We start from the raw sequence: 21,823 nt of genomic DNA on the forward strand, positions 1-21,823 counted from the left end.
GTTAGTTTCTTTGTGCAAGATTTTTTTCTTGTGATTTCTAGAAGTAATTTTATTCTCGATTTTCTTCAAAGAATCGTGAGAATTCATTCTTCTTCATTCAATTTTTCAATGAATTATTTATTGGATACTTATCCATTGGTTTATTCGATATATTTTCTACTATTTATTCTAACATTTCTTTGCTTAGTTATTATTTTGACTATTTATTTTTTACTTTTAAAATTTTTATTTTAGTTATTTTTCTCAATTTTGTATGTCTCTCTCTTCTTCTTCTTCTTCTTTTGTGTGTGTGTGAAAATAAAGTAGAACATTACAAGAAAACTAGAAAGGCACTAGAAGAGAAGTCTCAAATAATTGTAAACCCTCTTCCCTACCAAAAGCCATCTTGGGGATGCTATCAGCTTCCATGTTTTCATCTTAAGGAACATGTTCAATTGACCAAACTTTCTCATTTTGTAAAAGTTGTGTAACAATTTGTTTTCAGTGAAATCAAAACAGTGGTTTTAGGACCACAAATCTGAGGTCGGAAAAAAATTTATTTTAATATTACTTTATGGTCTATAGTATGATAGAAATATAGTATAAAATTTTCGTTAAGAAATTTTACCGTTTACATGTCTAATCTAATAAAAAGAACTAAATTGCATAAAGTGCAAAATTAAATTCTAATAGCTAAAGGTGTTAAATAGCTATGGAATTTTAAATTGGAGGTCCTTATATAGTAAATAGACCATTTATAGTAGTTAGTGGATAAGAATGATTATTCATCATTGAAATTTTAATAAATTATTAAGGTTAATTTTGGAAAAAGAAATGATAAATGATGATAAATAAATAAAATAATCTAATATCATCATATTTTACCAAATAAAAGAAAAATATGAAAACCCTAGCCATGGAAGCTTGAAATTAGCAAGATTATTTTTACTCATTTAGGTATGTATTTTTGTCTCATTTTTAATCATTTTTATGTTTTCGAGATTATAATAGCTTAATCTAACTATCTTAGGGATTAATTTGCAAAATCGGTAAAGTATTAGGATTTTTCCATTGATAAGTATGCTTTAATTTTGAAGTTTTATGATAGAAAATGAAAGGTTGTTGTTAGATAAACAACCTTTGTAAAGCGAATTTTGATGAAATTATCAATTAGGGACTAAATTGAAAAGATGATAAATTTATGGTAAAATTCTAAATTATGTGAAATACATGGGCTGCTATTAATATGTATAAAAATTGGCTAGGCTTGAATAAGAATTAAATTGTATGAATTTCATCTTTCAAGCCTAGGGACTAAATTGTAATAAATTAAAAGTATAGGGGCAAAATAGTAATTTTGCCAAAAAATATGTTGGACTGAATTGAAAATGAATTATATTGAATTAAGTCAAATTCATTCGTATAGATCTGGATAGACCTAGTACGAAGTTAGATCGAGGCGAAGGAAAAGTAACAAATTAGTAGTCTTCGTATCTATATACACTTGTCGAGGTAAGTTCATGTAACTAAATTGTACATTTATATGTTTTAAAATTGAATATTATTGTGTGTGATTTGTACAATTGCCATGTATAATTAGCGATCACATATCCGATAATTTTTTAGTCCCATTTGAACCTTAGAAATTCGGAGGATACAAATGACATGTCATTAGGGCTACCGTTTTGGTTGCAGTATTGCATGTGTTGCGGACACATCACAGCTCTTATGAGCTTCCTGATATTTAGCTCACATGAGCTTCCCGATTTCAGCTCTTATGAGCTTTTCGTTTACTTGCTCATATGAGTATATATGTACATGAATTGACAGATTACAGTTTTGTACACTTCGTGTGTACTACCCGTGTATTCAACGATATTTTAAACGGTTCAACGGGCAATATTCTATTATGAGACAAAATGAGTTCGGTACAAACTATTACCGGTATATACAGGGAAATGATATTACTTGGTATATTGAAACATGATTCGGTTGATACATGTATATGAAACTTGCTTAATGACTATGTTCATCCATGATTATGAGCTATTATATGTGTTTACATGGCTAACATGTTGAGGTTATGTGTTTAGGCTTTTGGCCAAATTGGTTTGAATATCTAGTATGCTTTACCTTAAATGTGATTAAATGGTAAGTTAAATTCTATGTTATACGAACTTACTAAGCTTAAAAGCTTACTACGTGTTATTTTTCCTTGTTTTATAGTAATTTAGAAGCTCATTTGGGTTGGAAGCTGGTCAGAACTGAATCACACTATCCATCGACTCTTTTGGTATTTTCAATAAATTAATTTCGGTTATAATGACATGTATAGGTTATTTTGGTCAATGTTGGTATATAAATGTTTTGTTGAAACTAGCTATTTGAATGGTTGGTGTTTGGTATATTTTGGTGTGTATATAAGTAGCCTTATCATGGTTGGGATGTATTTGGAATGGTTGAATGATGCAAAATTATAGGTATATTGAAAATTGGTTGATTTGGTATATTTAGCAAAATTATGCATAATGTATTTGGTTATCTAGGTAAATTTTAGAATTTGATTGACATGTTTTCAAAGTCATTTGAATTGTCTATGGGCATATTGATTGTATGTTGTGATAATACATGTTTAAGACTTGATTTTAGCTTGATTTGAATGACTTGTTATGACTTATTGACGTGCAAAAATGTTGAGTTAGGTTGATGACAAATTGGGTGAGAAATGTGGCTTGAAAAATGACTTATTTTTGTCCACACGGGTAGAGACACAGGCGTGTATCTCAGCCGTGTGTGACACACGGCCAGGTGACACGGTCATGTGTCCCTTACACCTTCTAAATTGTGCAAGTCAGTATGCTCACATGGCCTAGCACACGAGCGTGTGGCTTGGCCATGTGACCCAAGTTAGAAAGTTACACGAGTATGGGTTGGGACACGGCTGTGTACCCCTATTTCGAATACCCACACGGCTTGAGACACGGGCTTGTCTCTTAACTGTGTGAGTCACACGACTTGGTCACACGGGGGTGTGTCCCCTGCACCTTTGAAAAATTTTAATGTTTTCCAAAAAATTCTTTAAGTACCCGATTTAGTCCCGACTTATTTCTAAAGTGTATTTTTGGTATCGAGGGCTCGCATAAGGGACAATATATTTGTTTTTTATTGGTTTTCGATATGAATGTTATTTTATATGAAATATTTTTTTATTTGATCTGTAAACTCTCTATAACCCTATTCCGACAATGGATACGGTTAGGGTTTTACAAGTTGTAAGATACACCTAATTAACGCAGAATTAGATCCTCTCAATAAAGACTCCTTGATAGTGCCTATGACTTTCATATTGTTTGTTTGCACTAAAACTCTATCATGTTGTCTACCTTGTGCTAGTGTCACGCCATCGAGTATCCCCCATAGTTCAGCTTCAAAAAACTGAACATTTCCCCAATCTTTGATTATAGCCAAGTATCCAATCTCTATTTTGATTTCTCAATATGTCACCTGTCACAACGCAACCTGAGTTAGTTTTGACAACTTCATTGGATCTTATGTGGATCCATCTTTCTGTTTTTGCGATCTCTGCTCTTGAGGTAAGTCTCATAGTAATGCCTCCCTTGTAAGTTGTAATGCATTGATTATCCCAACTGCGCTAAACTTTGACAATCTCCTCTACACTCCACGACACCCTATTAAAGGTGCAAATATTCATGTTCTTCCATATTCACCAAGTAACAAGGCCAAAGAAGCACGACCAATCAACATTCCTCCAGACTATGTCGAGTCAATTTTCAAAATTAGACTCATTCCATTCCTGCAAATTACCTAAAAAGAAAAGTGTTAGTTTATGGGGGGATGATTCGGTTCCATACGTTACTCACTACATCACAATCCCTTAAAACATGTAATACATCCTCTGCTTCATGACCACGAGTTAGACATCTTGCGTCAATACCCACACCACGCCTTAGTCGTTCTACTTGAGTAAGTAACCGTTGTTTGAGAGCCAACCAAAAAAAAAATGCACTCTTTAAGGTCCCTTAACCTTCCATGGAAAATTCCAAGCTTCCTTCCTAGGATTCCACAAACTCTCCTTAATCTTACGATAAGCACTTTTAATAGAGAAGCATCGAGAAGAGGTTCTCAACCAAGTAATTTTGTCAGCCTTTGTTGCAGGATGTAGAGGAAGAATGCTAATGATGCGCCTAATTAAATCTTCAGAAAGCCAAACCTAAAAAAGTTCTAAATTTCATGTTCCTTCATCTGCAATCATCTCCCTTAAACAACAATCTGTGACAATATTGGCACTAGGTGGGATAAGGTTAATCAGTGGGCCAATCTCTGGAATCCAATTATCCTTCCAACACTTAATAGAGTTGCCATCTCCAACTAACCAGAAAATATTTTCTCTAAGCAACGCCCATACCTTAGAAAGAGCTCTCCAAAGAAATGAGCAATTACTACGAACGATATTGAGGAGTATGCCATCCTTAATCCCATACTTCGCAAGTAGCACGCGAACCCATAAAGTCTCTGAACTCGACAGAATGTTAAACCCCAACTTTAATAAAAAGGAAGTGTTCTGATCTTTTAGCTGCCGAAACCCAAGCCCTCCACAAGTCTTTGGCTGACAAACTGAGTTCCAACTAACAAGGGTCATTTTTTTATTCCCTCCCGACGATCCCAATATAAACTGTCGAACAATACTCTCAATCTCGTCACAAATACCTTGAGGTATTCTTAAGGACTACATAAAATAACTAGATATTGAAAAAATGACAGACTACACTAAGGTAACTCTACAAGCTAGAGGCAATTGCCCAGCATCTCATCTTTGTATAACTCTTTTTGGGTCTTAATAATTGCATGTTTATTGTTTTCATGTTATCATGTTGTAATTTTACTGAGAGTTCTTAAATAAATTTATGAAATAAACTATTTATGAAAAAAAGCTCACGCTAAAATTTTTAAGGCTTTTGTAAAAAAAATTGACTATTTGTATTAGTTAAAAAAATTAATAAACAAATTTTTATAAGTTTTTTTGAAGTTCACAGTAAAATAATGATACTTGCAACAACTTCCAGTCACCTGATTTAGGTCGTGGATTTTGCTCCGTATCTTCCCACATAAACTTTTCCACCATGTACCAGTATTACAATCGTGACGCGACAAGCTAAGCTGATAAAAAGCTACTCTACTTTTTTTTTTCTTTTCTTTTAATGTAATACCAGGTATATATAGCTCATATTCTTGATGGGTTTTATGCCTATCTCCTACTTTAAGGCAAAGCTAATCTGCTCTTTGCTTATTTACATTACATCATATGCCAGTTTTCATTTCATCTTCGGGTTGTGTACTTATTGGGAGTATCACTTTTACATAAAAGAGTGACTCAAGGTGCTTATTAGTTTGTGATAGGCAAAGTTCGACAACGGCTTAGTGGATATAATGCTAGCTAAGTTAGTGATTACCCCATTAAGGGTGGGTTTGAATAGGTGGTATGGTTATTTGTAGTTAGTGTAAAAATAATAGTAGTGATAAGGTGAAAAACTGTAACTTGAGATAGAAAGTAAACTAGATGCACCGCACCGCATCCCATCGCCCATCCAAACCCATTCTTAGTTTTGATGATTCCAAATTTCTAATCGATGTTTGTAACAATATTGAAAAGTTAGCTTGAGATTTCATTTGGGGTAAGGGGTGAATTCAAAAATCTTTTACGGGGTTAAAAATGAATTATAAATTTTAAGATGTCAAAATATAGATTTTATCATGTATTAATTTATGATTTCATTATTTTTGAAGGAACTAAATAAAAAAATATTTTTTTAGGGGGCAAAGTTTAATTTTATTCTATATTAATTTATAGGGGACTAAAACTGTAATTTTCCATTGAAGGAGGGCCAAGCCTGTGCAACTAATGGAGGATAAATTTAAAACTATACACAAACTTTGGTTTAAACGTATGATTGTATATATGAATTTTGATTTTGTATAATTTCATACATCAAATTTAAATTTGATCAAATTCTCACAAATTATTAACACAATTATTGATGTGTTATATTTATATATTACATATAGAAATAATTATACTTTCTAATACAAAAATAAATTGATGTATTTATTTAAATATGTATAATTGAGTCAAAATTAAAGTTTCATGTATTCATTTTAATTACAATCAAAATTTTAATGTGTCAAATTACATATTAAATCAAAATTTATGTATAATTTTAACATTTATCTCGGATAATAATGAAAAAAAGTGAACTTAATTGATTGGAACTCGTGTTGTGATAAGATATTGAGGGTAAAATACAAACTTAAGCATGCTATTCCTAATAACACTGAAAGAGGGAATTGCTTGTGCATTTGAGGCTCATTCACTACAAGTCTGGGATGATGTACGAGAAAATGTCTATTGGTCTATAGGGAATGGTAGCTCAACGTGCCTTTGGATTGACAATTGGATCCCAGACTTGGGCCCATTGAAAAATTATCTCCCAAGGCCAATCGATAATGCACATGACCACGAAACAAGAAAGGTGGAAGCTGAGCGAAATTCAGGATTTGCTTCATCAGGGAGTTATTGATCGAATAAAATTGATGGCTCCCCTAATGCTTCGCTTAGGGAAGAGATGATTAGTTGGAAAGGGAGTCCTTCAGGCCTTCTTAAAATATCTGATACTTACACAGCTATTACGGAGGCTACTTAGAGTCCGCAATGCCCGACGGGGAAGAAAATTTGGAGGATGCAAGTGCCGAATAGGATACGTCATTCCCTTTGGTTGGTGATGCATGGCCGATTGCTTACGAACGAGGCGTGCAAAAGATTCTTTACAGACAGGCCTTCCCAACTGTAATGCTACAGCAGCGGGCTGAGTAATTAAAGACTGCAAAGGTAATTGGAATGTGGGTTATAGACGTAGCATTGGACAGGTCCCCGTAATGCAGCAGGAGTTACTTGGGCAAAGGGGTTTTAAGCAGGTCTTGCTGAGTGGTTAATACTTAATAGCCATGCCTAGTCGCTCATCGGGAGCATTCGTGCGAGGTTGCTATACAGTAAAATGGGAAGCAACAGAGTTTCAAATTCACCAGTGCCCAATTCCAGGTGCATGAGCATTACTATGGAATGATGTAGATGGGATTGTAGTCCCTGGTAAATGTAATTCATAGTATCCTTTTAATTCTAAAAGAAAGGGACTTCTATTGATAAGGAAGCAAAATAGAGGGCAATTTATACTACAATATTTGAAAATAAAAAGAGAGATTGTTTCAGTGAAGCTAAAACTAATTAATTTTTAAAATTCAATATGAAGAGAACTTCTCGTTTTCACTAGAATTAAGAAAAGAAAAACGTAAAACAACGTAGTAGATACTAAAATAAGTTTAATCATGAATTTCTATTTTCTTGAATTTGTCAAAATTTAATCAAAAGTGAAAATTTCATTTAATTGAATAATATTATTAAATTTTGTTGGAATCAATAATTTAATAATTTATATGTAATAAATTAGTAAAAATATATGTTTATACACAACAAACCAACAAAAAATTTAACTAATACGAAACAAAACATTGTTCTTAGATAAAAACGTACAGAAGTTGGAGTTAGACACAAAATTTAATATAAATAAACTAATAATAAATAATTAAATAAAATTGACCAAATTATAAAATTTTTAATTAGCCCGTGTTGTCGGACACGCAACCCTGTGTTCTTTCTTTCCCTAATTCTATAATAAATAAATAATTTCAATTGCCTCCCTTTTCTTTCATTTGCGATTTCCCTGTGATAGGGGAATTTCTTTTCTTTTTTCTTTTTTAGATTCAATATGGCTTGAAATCCGGGGATCTTAGGTGAATTTTCTTTTAGATTTGTTTTAGGGCTGGCGAGATGGAGATAGAGGTAACGGGTCCGAGCAGCAAGGAATCGTTTGTGATGGAAGTAGGGGGGTTGAAGAGAAAAGTTGTGGAGGAGAAAGATCAGGTTCGTGTTACGAGGAAGACTTTGCAAGCTGTGCTGGAACAGTGCCAAAGAGCTATCGAATCGATTAGTAACAGCGAAGGTGGAATTGACGATGACGACGAGGATGATAAAGATGACGTGGATCCTCAAGGGGAAGCCGGTGGCGTCGGTCTTCAAAGAGATCAAGAAGTCGACGAGGTTTGTTTTGTTCTTTCTGCTTATTATCTGCTTTAGGTTTTTGTTTGGGCGCTAAGGGAAGGAGAGGAATTCTAATTGAGAAAACTTACATAATAACTTTCTTAGCTGGTAGAAATAATTGGTTTTAATGTTGGTTCTTTGTGAAGTTTAGTTTCGTAATTTGTATTAACTTATTCTATGTTCAGAAGAGAATTTTGGAATTTTTATTTCATAGAGGTTCAGCTAAGTTTAGTAGTTCATTGGAGGATTAAGCGTTTCTTCCATGAGTGATGAGTAATTCGGTTTTGAGTTGAACTCAGCTAGAATGAGATAATTAAACAATTATTATAGCTTAATGGTAGTTCTCATTTGTATAATGGTCCGGTTTGTGATGCATCAGTTGCATATCTATGTCGACTGTCAAGTACTTTCTTCCTCTGCTTCATTAAACCTAGTAACAGGGTGTAGTTTTGGTGGACCTTTAAGTTACTGATGAGGGTTGGTTTTTCCGTTTTGATTTGTTCACAAGTTTGCAGATTTTTCTATGATGACAGTTTTACTCTTGAACTGACTAGGTTGAGAGTTGTTTATGTTGTCCTATGTTGGAGAAATAATTCTCGATTAAAAACTAATAATGCCTGCAGTTGCATTCTTTCAATATTGAATTGAACAAAAAAAAAATAGAGAAGTAAATAAGTTGGATTTCATCTCAAATCTGCCTCTGAGTCCATTTGCCTCTTGGCCTTTGTCTCGTTGATGTCATCTTAATTACTATGATCCTTTCTATGTATGTATAATTGTATATACATGCATTCATGCATGTATGTATGTATATGAGAATGAAAAACCAATAAGATACTGAAACGTTTCTATCATAACAGTCATCCTACGGAGAAACATTTTGATCTAAAGATTTACGATTGGGAATTAAAGCAAAAGGATTTCAAATTGATAATAGAAGTTCAAAAATATAGTGCAAAGTTTATGAAAAACTGGGCCCTTTTTTTTATTCTCTTCATCAGTTGAGCCTGATGGTTTTGTAAAATAAAGAAATTGATTCTTTTTCCCTTTGGTAGTTGTATTCCAGTTTGGAGTTTGAAGCGAGTGTTGTATTCCATCATTCCGCTGTGCAGCTGCATGTTTATTAAATATCATGGGTCAAGATAAAAGCCGGCATTCCACTTTTGTACTTGTATTGACAACCTGCATCTTATATTGGAAAAATGTTGAAATCCCACATAAATTATTGATCTCTAATACTTGATGTGATATGCTCAAATACTTGAGTTTATGAAGTAGTTATTTATTTAATTTTTATATAAATAGCTTTATGACAACTGCAACCTGCTAGAAAGGAGATAATTTATGAGGTTGGCATTTGCTTTCCTATCAAATATTTCTGAATATCTTGGTATAAAAGTTTCTGTCCCTTTTATTTTAAATGCAGTTGTGCGATCTTCTGAAATCTAGAGTTCAATGCTCTGATTTTCTAGAAAAGCTAGAGTGTGCTCGGGTGCCAGTTTCAGAAAACGTTTCAGGTATGCATCCAAAGATGGTCCCCTTTAGACTATAAGCATATATCATTTTCAACTTGCTGAAAGGACTTTTATCAAGCATATATATTCAGTATATTGAAGTTCATGCTTTTAGGAAAACTTTCTGTTTGTGTTTAAAAAGATATTTGTTGCCTGGATGCTAATGAAATTCTTCCATGGAACCAGAAGAAGGTAGTTCTTGGGACATGGTCAATGATAATGATCTTTGGGAAGATAAAGATGTTGATTTGGATCAAGAAGATTATGTTCTTGTTAGGCAGGAAGATATAGTAGAAGGCATTGCATGTTTTATGGCCGCATATTTGCTGTCACTTAAACAGACCAAGGTACTTGAAATTCCTGTTTCTGGAATACGATATTTTTATCTCAAAGATTTCTGTGGCCGTACGTTTTGGCACTGTCTATATGATTATTCACCACTGAATGCTAAAGAGACTATGTTTATTTTTATTTTTTTTCACAGGATTTGAGCCCCAACCAACTTCAGGAAGGTGAGTTTTTGTATTCCTTCCTAAATGTTTAATAAGATACCATTTCGCTGAATAACTTATATTTTCCATCTCAAGTATCTTTTATTCCAAATTTATACTATATTTCTGACCATGTATTTTGCACATTGAATTCTGACATCCATTTGAATTCTTTTGTAGCACTGAGCAAGACCTTCTCTGTGAAAAAGAAAAAGGGAAAGCTTCGAAAGGCATGGGATGGAAGCAAAGTCGTTTATAATGTGGCATCCTGGGGAGCAACTGCAATCGGGTCAGTTATAACTTTAATCTCGACGAACCAGTGTTCCTTTGTTGCCTCAGTCATGCTTTGGCTTTAACATATGCTGCAACTTCTATATATATTATTCCATTGGCTTATATTCTAATTCATTTATTTATTTATTTGTTGGCTGGTTGGTTGTGGACAGGATATACCAAAACCCTTTACTTCTAAGAGCTGCCTCGAAAGCCTTCTGGGTTTCTTGTAATGTTATATCAAAGCTTATCTGATTTCCTTCTACTTGCATTACTTGGAGAACGGAGCTTGGTGTTTAGCAAGTTGTGTAACATGAATATACGCTATTATTCTTTTATTTTCTGCAACAAATCCATTGATCTTTCATCTGTCAAAATATTTTTCATCCTTTGTAAATATTAATTTCTCGAAGAATATCTGATTGCAATTCAAATTCATTGGCATTTTGAAGCAAAATTCCACTACTTTCTATTTCTTCCTTTACCATGTGTTTGGATAATTGAAAGGAAAGGAAAAGGAAAATAAACAGTACACACTTATCTCTTGGTTGGATAGCTCAAATTTAAAAAAAATAATGGAAATGAAAGGAAATATATATTTTTAATTATTAATTCAATTATAAACTTTTCTTTTCTGAAATTTCCACAAATTTGAGTATACAAAGAACTAGGTATCAAGAAAGAAAGTGAGATGTGAAGCTTATTACCGTCGGGTAATGCCCTCTATGGGTGGAACTACACCTTTCTGCCTTCAGCATCTCTGATTAAACAATATCTATTTCCAAAAGAGACTTCGAACCCCTTCTAAACCAACTGTGCAACACTTAACAAATTTTGATCAATGTTGGGCACAAATAAAACATAAAAAATGAGCTTTGAACCCCTTTAACTGGAATATACTGAACATTATGTGGTTTGTACAACCACTATCCACCAGCCAACTCTCAGAAGTGCTTCTGCTTGCAAAACATGTTGCAACAGACAGTTGCTCCCTGGTATTGCTCAGCCGTTGCCCTAGTCTTCTCCTGCAACTGTTGAGTTTTACAAATCCTTCCCAAATGTCCTTGTCTGCCGCATTTGTTGCATTTCACATCTGATCTCCACCAACATTTTGCTCAGGATTCGTTTTTTTTTTCCGAAACGTTCTTCTTGTTCTTTCTTTTGGCATTTGTTTGTGTGCCAGCTTGGAAAGCTCCTACAGAATTCTCTTGCCTCACGAGTCTCTTTTGTTCTAAAGCCTGCAAAGTAGTTAGCTCTGCCAAAGTAATACTTGACAAATCCTTAGAATTCTCCAAAGAAGAAATTGTAACTTCATACTCTGCAGTTGATCAACATAATCTTGAACTGCTTCAGACTCTTTTCATTCTCTTCGTTTCAAATTCTCAAATCAAGTTCATCACTTGCATGTTCTTGATCCTTTGATTCCCTTCAGATTTTTCTTTAAGATACTCCTAAATTCTGGTGAGAATTGATTGTGAAAAAGTGGGAAATAGACCACCTTCACTTTAGCCTTCCTCGTCTTCTCCTTATGATTCTTCATTTGTGCCACTGTTGGATTTGCCGGAAGTGGAGGTATTTCATAATCATCCTCCACTGCTTCTCAGATGTCAAGAGCCTGCAAATGAACAATCATCCTAACAGCCCAAATTTGTTAATTTTCTCCATTGAAGACTGATGGTGCCATTGTGAAACTTGTCTCTTCCATTTTTAACAGGTCCTCAAGATAACAAAAAAACTTTTTGAGGCCAATTTGTTGGTAAAAAAGCACTCAGGAAACAAGAGAATTCTATATATTTTTCACTGACTATACATTTTATTGAATGACCAATGCTGTATTTATACAGCAAATTGTAACAAAAAGATAGCAACAAAATTTTTAAACAAAAATAGAAAATCAAATTTAAATTTTGAAAAGAAATTTTGCTGCAACCACATATCTTTGATCGATTTCTAGCGGATTCTTGGGCATTACTTTCAAGAGTACAGCACTTTTAACTTTTTTTGTCTTTTTTTTGTGATGGAGAACTTAGTACTGCCTAACCTCCCAGTAATGATGTCTGATCATGGCCCTATGATATTATATACAGATTACAGGATACCATTCTACAGACGGCCCTGTTAAATAGTTCGAAAATTAGAACTTAAAAGGGATAGCCTTTTACGATGGAATCGAGAGGTTTTGTTCCGAAGTGTTGGTGAATCAACTAAAGTATGGGCTGCAATGCAACGTGCTCACACACATGATGTTCTTTTTCCTACAGCCGCTTAGAGACAGGATTTTGAGTAACATTCGAAATGAGGGAAACATTGTTGCTGGTTCGATTGATTGGGGGTCGCTCTTTGGAATAGTATGTTGGAACATATGAAAAAAAAAACAATTTTATCTTCTTGTAGGAAAACTAATCTATAGAAGACATTTGTTGGCAAAGTTGGAGCTGGGCCAAAAGCTGCAATGCGGCGATGCAATACGAGTCGAGAAGGCATTTAACAGTATCCAATGGTTGAAAACTACCTTTGGAGGGTTGGATAAAAATAAATACAGACAAGGCCGTAATTCCGGATTCTGGTCAAGCTTGTTGCTTGGCAACAAGGCTTCAAGCAAGTGATGGTGGAATGTGATAGTTCTGATGCACTCAACTTACTCAGGGAGAGCTTGGAAGTTGATTCTTGCTGACCACGTCACATTGCATTCGTTACTTTCTTCCTCTCGGTAGTTTAGTTAATTACCTTTCATTTTGTAACCAAAAAAGGAAGGCAAGTATATTTCAAATAGATCATCATACAAGTTTCCATGTTGTATAACGGGAAGTGAAAAAAGAAAATGTGAGGATTATTAATTATGGTTTATATATATGATTTGAGAGAAGCTATGAATTTAGAGCAGTTGAGTCACTTGCTCCCTTTCAAAACTTGAAGAAGAGCTAGTTAATAGCCACAAAATTGTATCATATTTTACATATACAAATAACAAGATGACCAAATTCAATCATCTAATCTTTTATAAGGCTATTCAGATCAGAGATCATCTGTGTGGCAACTACTATATCTCCATGTTTTTTGCTTTTGTTGGGTGGTTTTCTATATCTCGAGGCTTTCCATGTATAATGTGCGTGAATCACCAAACTCATTCATCTCTCTCTACCCAAAAACTGTGCTTAGTAAAAGAATGAGTTGTCATTACTATTATGAGCATCCTTACACAGCATCGACCGCACCTCCATTATTGACCTAGGTGGCTCAAGGTCTTTTTCCGGGAGTGCATTGCCAACGAGCTGCTGCATCTGTGACGCAAAAGTATCATCCAGTATCTGCGTATCAACAACAGGGTACAATGTCAAAAAACAAAAAAACTGAACATGAAAAAATTTTGAGGATTTCAATGGAGAAATCAAGAAATGACATAACCAGTGCATCAATGCAAACTTCATAATGACAACTGCATCAATGAAAGAACCAAAATAATCAGGTATTACTGAAAGATGCAAAGCTTGGAAATGCTCCATTGATAAACATTGTAATAACTTGGGACCTATTTATTTTCAGCAAGGAAGCAAAAAAATTGTTATGTTTTCACTTACAGATACAGCAATTCTGGAACCTTTATACCATGATCTATTCTCTTTCCTGTTTTCCAGGAAGCTGAGAACATCCTGCAATGAGTGGGAAAAAAAATCACGCCAGATGAGCAACATTATTAACTTGGATTCACAAAATTTGAACCACCATCACCATTAACCTATAACTTACCTGTCCCATTCGATCCCAGTACCATCGGCAGATAGCAATGAAAACTTGAGTCTCAAAAACTGTATGAAGGTGATTTACTGTACTTGTTAACTGTTCTTTCAGTGGCTCCATTCTACTTCGTATATCAGATTCTCCCACTGTTTCTTTAGAATCTTGGAGAATCTTTTTCAACTTTGTCGCATTCTGTAATTTGGTCTGGAATAAAGAACGAAAAGCAAAACAAAATAAATTCCACAATGAAAGCAAACAACCACAAGACTTGCTGGTACCCTCCTCTGAACTTGGACCAGAGAAATTAAGCAAGACTTACATTCTCAGCAAGTTTTTCAACAACAGCTTGCAGGTACCCTCTGAACTTGGTTCTCAACATCACGGTAACCTCACTAAGACGCTCACCAGGGGCTGTGTTTCCACCATCAGGTATGCAAGAACCCCAAGACTTGAACTGTGTCTCTATCTTCGGACGTAGCACATCAAGCATCCTCTTCATAGAATTCAACAGGATGCCCAGCTGAAAGAAGCAACCGAACTCTCAAGCTAAAAAACTAACGGAGTAAGCAAACCCAAGGAAGAAGATTCTTGTTAACTGAAAAACCTACGGCTTACCTCATCAGGAACAGTGTAGGCGCATACAGATCGCTTAGCAAGTTTCTGCACGTACTTGAGGCCAAATTTCTTTGGTGCCATGTTTTCCTTCAAAGGAGTTACCACATCTGCATATTGCTTATCCAGAGCTTCCACTATTGCTTTCTCAATATCCGAAATAGCCTAGTTTAGACAAGTAGCCCAAAGTTTATCACTTGTTATTCAAAAGAACTGATTAAACAATTCATGATGTACATTGATCAGAAGAGCACTAGTGCAGAACATAAAAAACTAGCACTTAGAAAATGAAATTCGAAATATATTAACATACATTTTCCAGCACAAAAATATATTCAGGCCACCGGCAGATGATGACTTCATAATCGCTTAAGGTCTCCTTCAGTCGATCATACATTTCATCAACAAAAGGAGTTGTAGAATATTGCGTTCTAACTCCTGACCACTTCACCTGCAAGTATACATTCAAATAATTCCTTGAAGGCCAGTTTGATAAAATACTTCATTTAACAAGAAACAGAGAAGCAGTACATTTGTGAAGTTACAAGCAGGAAATCTATTTCAAAAGTAAGAACCTATGATTTCACATTAACCATCCACAATAAAGAATGTACCTTATCTAATTTACATGACTCTAGTAGAGATTGCCGCTTATCTTGAATCCATATCATGATGTATAAGTGGAACAACTCCTTTGCCTCAACTCCACCTTTCACATGACTGGAAGAAAAACAAATGAGTTTGCAATAGCGCAAATATATATATATATTGTTGCTAAAATAATCACCTTATATTCCAGCTGGAAAGATCTCGCTGGAAATCTGCTGTTGCAATGACAAGTTCTGCCACAGGTGGTGAAGGGCCAGATGGTGGGCATGCAAGAAGGAATGCACGTAATCTGCTGCAAAGTTCTGTGCTGTATATAGATGCTGAGAGATTTGGTAGGTCTATAAAGCTGCAAAAGAAGGCAATTTAGTGCTGCATAAACTACACATCATAGAGGAAGCAACTGTATGCATGCTGAAACATGCATGGTATATGACCTGATATGATGTTCTCAAAAGTGAATAGACATATTGTATCAACAATTTCATTCAAAATGGTAATAAAAAAAAAATTTGCTTAAGCATATGAAACATGCATGGTATATGACCTGATATGATGTTCTCAAAAGTGAATAGACATATTGTATCAACAATTTCATTCAAAATGGTAATAAAAAAAATTTTGCTTAAGCATATTAAGCTATAACTCGCTTGTGACCATACTCCACATGATTGAAAATTTACTTTCTGAGCAAGCTTAACAAATCAAACAACAAATGAGAAAACATACCTGGGAAGTATATCTTGCTTGTGAATCTCGATATCAGTGAATATCTCGTTCTTAATGTTCATACAAAGACTTGTCATCTTCTGGTAAGCAGTAGACATAGCAACTGGGTCCAAAAAATTGGGTTCATTGTTGGTTGTAATAAATTCATCTGTCTCAGCCAGGTGCCTTCTTGATCTCTTTCTTGCAGCGGCCTGTATAGACCCTAGTATTTAGAAAGTGGAGACAAGACATGTAGAAAGATAGGTACAAGAAATCAAGGAAATTAAATTCCTCAACCTGGAAATAATGACAAAGATTTTTCTGTGCTTCTGGAGACAAAACGTCATGTAGAAGACTATAAAGCTTGACAGCGGGTTCAAGTGCAGGTGCTGCAAGCCCTGTTGCAGGCTTGAAGACATCCATAATGCCAGAGAGTAACGATTCATCAAGGGATTTGTAGTTCTCAAAAACCAGAGAAAGAATCTGCTCGATCTGATCTTTGGTTTCTCCCAAAATTCGGTTCTGGTGAAGCAACAAATAATGAGCCATGTTATAGAGGGAATGAGGAACATATTATAAATTATTTTAAAAACAAAAGTGGAAGGCATGGCACCTCTTGATGACTCAATGTACTCTTACTGTGGCCCTTCATAATAACAGGCATTAACAATTCATGCACCAATGTGAGACAGTCTGCAGTGGGTGTAGCAACATCCATTACATAGGAAAGATACCTGTTAAAAATGTACATTAAAGATACCGAACATAAACACATTTACGAAAAAAGAAGCCCTGTAGAAATGAATTGCAATAGTTAACAGGAAAGGTAAACAATTTTGCCTTTTCCACCCCCAAATACCTTAGCTTGGTGTAGACATCAGAAACTCCATAATATGAGGCAAACTCCGTTAACAGCCATTTCCATGAACCATATAAATGCAAGTTTCGTTGTTGGAAGCGTTGAACCTTCATTGCAACTTCCAACACTAGGTCATATGCAACTGTTTCGGCAACAGAACCATACTAGAACGAGAAAAAGGGCGCAATTAATATCATAAATTAATAATCCCATTTTTCATCTTAAAAATTGAATCATGCAATAATATGAGGTTAGAACACAAAATAAATGGACTGAACTTTCTTCCTTTAATTTTTAAAATATGAACTACAGAATTTAAGCTAAGAAAAAGAACTACAGTTTTCAGATTTTAAGCTAATCAAAGACTAGTTCACCTTGAGATGACTATTGTCATCCGAACTTGTTGAGTAATTTATATACAACTGCAGCTTCCCTACAGGCTCATGTTCTGGCTCGCGAAATATGGGCCACCACCGCAACTTGTCAGTCTGCATTCAACTATCATATGAGTGTTACTAAATGAAATTAAACTACAAATTAAGTAGAACTAATGTCGGAATGCAGAAACAGTACCGAGTCTTCAGCAATAGTAGCCACTTGTGCAAGGACACGACCAAATTGCTTCCCCTTGGAGTCTTGAACTTCAACAACCAGATCATCTCCCAAACTATCGGGGAAGCTGCAGAGTAATCAGTACCTATCTTGTCAGCATGTATCTTATAGAAATTTAGAGAATAAAGCAGAAGCATTTGGAGACAATCACATACAAAACATGTGTTTCACCAGATCCAGGCTGCATCCTTTTGCCATCTTCTTCAGTTGAACTTTTCAATCTCAGCACACAAGAGTATGTTTCTAAGGACATATGCGCACAAAGAGGAAGAATGTCAAAAAAGTAAAAGAGAAAACAATAACTTGGCTTGATCCAAAATAAAAAAGAAAATGGATGAAAGAAATGAAAGGAACAATTACCAAGCAAAACTATCAGTAAGTACAATCCAGATGCTTTAGTTACAAACAATTAAATAAAGAGAGATTCCCTTAAAAGGCTTGCAATCTATAATTCAAGAAGCAAAACAATATCCTTCACAAAGTACTACTCATAGCAAAACCATATGATGTGGGCATCTTAATGTAGTACGAAAAGGTACATCAAAGTCCAAGTCTGCAGCTAGGATGAATAAATGCAGTTAAACATGATCCTACTTTGTGTATGACAAAGTATGGGAATCGGAAAGACATACCTTGCACAACTTCATATGATGATGAACTATTGCGTAAACTTGTCACACCAATTTTCAGCAGTCCGGATACTTGTTTTATATACTGAGTTCCAGCATGCACATATGCTAAACTTTGGCGTGAGAAAGAACCATTTGTAGGTAAACGAGGTGCAACACGAAGCTTTCTAAGAGCGTGCCACCTTGAAGCGAGTGTTGACTGGAAACTGGTCAAGTGATACCGTATGTTCCCCAGCTTAATTGTTGGTGCCCTAAGACTAAGAGATGAGATACTACAGCCAGTAGGTGGATCCAGGGTTGTTTTTACTTTGCGCACTGCCAGCAAAGAAAATATTTGCAATCACCAAGTCAAAGAGACTCAAAAATGAAAATCTGAAATCCAAGACAGAAAAATACCTTGCACCTTCATCTTGCCAATAATTTTCTTAGGTTTAGCAGCAGCTGCCTCACTGGTAAGCTCTGATGAGCGTTTTACCATTAGTTCTTCTTCTGATTGCAACAGAACTTGTTGTAATCTATGCACCACATAAAAGTATTAGTGGGAGGAGAACAATAAAGCATACTTGTTTACAAATGATAAACAATTTCAAAACCTCCATGATCAGATAACCGAATTAAGATTCTTTAAATCATTTCCTTCTGAGAATATGGATGGCATTTTCATCAATATAAGAGGCCGCTAGTCAAATAATTCTTTGATTTGATTGGACTTCCATACATGAAAACCTTTATCAGACTAACTAAATCGATACAGTTAGATATCAAAAGCAATTGATCCAATCAGTATTAGATTTCTGCAAATATTGACCATACATAAACATGATAATTGGAAAAATAAAAATGCAAGGGCAGCTTTCGTAACAAGACAAACCATTGTAGTACAATTAAAGTGAGAAGATGTGTCAGTTGCTTTCTATAAGAACAAGGAGAGTAAACTCACCCAAATGTCTCTCGTAAAAGTGCACATTCATTTTCCAGAAACATTGGAGCCTCCATGCAACCCCTAGCCCAAGCATGAAGGCAAAGTCGAACACATGCATCATAGGCAATTACAGCATGCCAAGGTCCAAGAGCACTGGTTTTGATAGAATAAACAACTTAGAGCAGTTAGTGTGAAGTGCATGAAAAAGAATCATCGTTGGGATCATCTAAGAATCTGTGTTTATCAGAGATACCTCGCATGAAATGTGGGGACGCGAGCTGGATGAACACCTGATGTAGTAGCAGTTTCTGCACCAACATCATTTCTGGGAACAAGGAGAATAATTAACATTCATGTGCACTAGATTGTATATGCAGTGGTTGGATACATTAATGTGCTTTCAGATTAATTATTGAATAAGTATTACACAAAACCATTGCACAAACCTTACACACTCGTTCGATTTTTTGTGACTCATGTTAAGCTCAGGCTCAACTCCTGACATCGATTTGAATGTCTTTGGATCACATGAATTAGCTGCAACCTTGGCACTTTCTATTTCAGTCACTGGAATTTGCCGAGAATCTTGTTTAGCTTCCTGCACTGAGCTAGAAAATGGCGGTGCACTTGGAATATCATCATCAGAAAACTTTTCATCCTGTAGCTTTCGAGAATTCAAATCCTGCAAAGAAACTATCTCAGCAAGAGCATTACATAAAACTCATAATAACTATATTCAAAACTATGTAATCTATATGTCAATCACATTGGTGAAAATGAATTTAAAAGCGAGGACTTGTTCCTACCATTGTCCAATTGTACAAACATTTTGAAACCAAGAAGTTCATAATCCCCCTTTACCAGAGGTTCTAGATGTATGTGCTCCATCAGACAAATAAAAAGACTAGCTAATGAAGTACTAAATGCTAGAAATCTGCAAAGCTACTAATTGTATGCCTACATAATCCATTCAAGTTACATTTGCAAACCTTAATTAATGTAAAACGTGCCTTCAATTATGTCCAGCTATAATGAATTTGCTACATTTCAATATATCTATCTGTGGAAAACAATCAAAAACATTGTGAAACAAAATTTTAGGAATACAAACCTTCTGAGCTGCACCTCCCACGTTAACCCGAGATGGTACACTCGATGCATAGCCTTCTGAGACATATGCTCTACCCCGAGGAATTCCACCATTAATACTCCCCACTTGTGTAGTTGAAAACTCGGAGCTACCAGCCGAATCCGAAGACTCGTCCTCCTCTGTAAACCCATCCCTCCCAACAGGGTATCTCCCATTGCCCCTCCCTAACCTACCCTCCAAACTACCTCTTCTCCCTCCCATTATCGTCTCCATTGAAGAACTAACATCTGAATATGTATAATCACTAGCAGTGGTATATCGCGGCCGCCTTTGGGCCATGTTCCCGTATCTCTGAGCAGTTCCGTTAGGGATTCTTTCATCTTGAGGAGAAGAATCAAGAGAATACCTCCCCCCATAAACAGTATCTTCCTCTGACTCGGTAGTTACGTCATTTTCAGAAGCGGATTCTTCGTCTACGGACAAAGTAGTGGAGGTCACCGGCAAATGACCGCTCCTGAATTTCGCCGTCGGTGGCAAGCCGAAATTCCGGCCACCGGAGCGGATGTTGGTAATCGGATCCATTCGAGGCCTTAAGCTAGAATTTGAATATGGAAGCTCCTTCTGCTAAAATAACAAGAATAAATGAGAATTTCTAATTAAATGAAAATTAAATAAACTCAAAGAAAGAAAGAAAGACAAAGCTCATATACTTCTCGAACCCATTTGAGGGCATTGTTGTCAAGTCCTTCAGTGAACATGATGTTTGTCTTGTCTCTTAAGTCTTACCTAAATCCAACATTGTCAATAATTTCCCTTGTAAGACTAAAATCAGTAGCTAAAAAAAATAGTAAAAACGAAAAAATGAAGAAAACCGATGAACAAACAATGCAAGTAGTGAAACGACAACGACTTACATAAGAAACGGCGTTAAGAGTTTTGCTACTGAAAAAGCTCGAGCTTTGAAAAAGAATCAAAAAAATCCAGTGAAGAGATCAGCTTAGTGTATAGTATTTAGCAGTTAACCAATTTTTCTGTAGCTTTAAGAAGAAAAATGAGAAAAAAAAATTGCTTATGTGAAAAGCTTCCTTCGGATCTGAAATCAGAGAAAAGAGAGAGAGAGAAAACACTGAAACTCAAAGCTTTACTGCAAAACAACATTTATGGGGACCCTTAGTTTTTGCCCTTTTTCTTTTCTTTTTTTTTTCCTTAATTCAATTTTTCACCTTCGGATTTCGTGCAAAACGACTGCGTTTTGAGTTTTGCGAATTAGGAAAGAAAAAAATGGGTAAAAAAGTCGAATAAACAGCGCACGTAGCGAGGGGGGAAGAAAAAGGGTGATTTGACGTGGAAAAAAGGAACTCCGTTATTTTATTTATTCTTAATTTTGTTTTTAATAAAAGTTACTATTTAGAGTCGAACGTTGTAAGTGGGGACGCTTTTTTAACCCTTACATTAATAATATTTCCCGCTATTGTATGCTTCACATGGTTAGGTGGGTCCCAACACACCCGACACACACATTTCGCTAGATATACTCCTCCCCCCTTTTTTGTTGTCTTGGGTTGGAATAAATTTTAAGTTATGGATTTAGCGTTTTATATTTTAATTTAATAAATTTTA

The 21,823-nt window shown here is 35.3% G+C and overlaps 2 protein-coding genes across 8 annotated transcripts; one reads left to right on the forward strand and one right to left on the reverse strand.

The window, feature by feature from the left end:
- The first annotated feature begins 7,631 nt into the window (after window positions 1-7,631).
- Window positions 7,632-10,884, forward strand: LOC108450368 (uncharacterized). 2 transcript variants are annotated; one of them, XM_017747956.2, is made up of 6 exons: window positions 7,632-8,149; window positions 9,576-9,666; window positions 9,850-10,010; window positions 10,148-10,175; window positions 10,335-10,443; window positions 10,601-10,884. In XM_017747956.2, the coding sequence occupies exons 1-6, from the start codon at window positions 7,880-7,882 to the stop codon at window positions 10,680-10,682; spliced, it is 741 nt and encodes a 246-aa protein (XP_017603445.1). In that variant the 5' UTR covers window positions 7,632-7,879; the 3' UTR covers window positions 10,683-10,884. The 2 variants fall into 2 exon arrangements, with proteins under 2 accessions (XP_017603445.1, XP_017603446.1); XM_017747957.2 differs by having other exon boundaries at window positions 9,853-10,010.
- Window positions 10,885-13,257: 2,373 nt separating this feature from the next.
- Window positions 13,258-21,391, reverse strand: LOC108453357 (uncharacterized). Of its 6 annotated transcripts, none has more exons than XM_053028027.1 (23): window positions 21,118-21,391; window positions 20,914-20,984; window positions 20,225-20,824; window positions 19,560-19,795; window positions 19,367-19,438; window positions 19,132-19,266; window positions 18,588-18,706; window positions 18,195-18,506; window positions 17,718-17,805; window positions 17,524-17,629; window positions 17,325-17,438; window positions 16,951-17,114; window positions 16,705-16,825; window positions 16,389-16,613; window positions 16,113-16,303; window positions 15,565-15,732; window positions 15,392-15,497; window positions 15,091-15,228; window positions 14,781-14,942; window positions 14,485-14,685; window positions 14,175-14,369; window positions 14,006-14,077; window positions 13,258-13,735 (listed from the first exon to the last, which is right to left on the reverse strand). In XM_053028027.1, the coding sequence occupies exons 2-23, from the start codon at window positions 20,959-20,961 to the stop codon at window positions 13,583-13,585; spliced, it is 3,726 nt and encodes a 1,241-aa protein (XP_052883987.1). In that variant the 5' UTR covers window positions 20,962-20,984; window positions 21,118-21,391; the 3' UTR covers window positions 13,258-13,582. The 6 variants fall into 6 exon arrangements, with proteins under 6 accessions (XP_052883987.1, XP_017606903.1, XP_017606904.1 ...); XM_017751414.2 differs by having other exon boundaries at window positions 20,225-20,827; XM_017751415.2 differs by having other exon boundaries at window positions 20,914-20,989.
- Between the last annotated feature and the right edge of the window lie 432 nt (window positions 21,392-21,823).

The sequence above is a fragment of the Gossypium arboreum genome, chromosome 5 (assembly GCF_025698485.1).
Source record: "Gossypium arboreum isolate Shixiya-1 chromosome 5, ASM2569848v2, whole genome shotgun sequence".
NCBI classification, from domain to species: Eukaryota; Viridiplantae; Streptophyta; class Magnoliopsida; order Malvales; family Malvaceae; genus Gossypium; species Gossypium arboreum.

Coding starts and splice junctions, on each gene's coding strand:
- LOC108450368 (XM_017747956.2), top strand. CDS start 7,880: ATGGAGATAGAGGTAACGGGTCCGAGCAGCAAGGAATCGTTTGTGATG. Junction 9,667..9,849: donor AGTTTCAGAAAACGTTTCAG/GTATGCATCCAA, acceptor CCATGGAACCAG/AAGAAGGTAGTTCTTGGGAC. Junction 10,176..10,334: donor CCCCAACCAACTTCAGGAAG/GTGAGTTTTTGT, acceptor ATTCTTTTGTAG/CACTGAGCAAGACCTTCTCT.
- LOC108453357 (XM_017751414.2), bottom strand. CDS start 20,961: ATGTTCACTGAAGGACTTGACAACAATGCCCTCAAATGGGTTCGAGAA. Junction 16,826..16,950: donor GATGTCTACACCAAGCTAAG/GTATTTGGGGGT, acceptor CATTTTTAACAG/GTATCTTTCCTATGTAATGG. Junction 15,229..15,391: donor AGTCATGTAAATTAGATAAG/GTACATTCTTTA, acceptor GTATACTTGCAG/GTGAAGTGGTCAGGAGTTAG.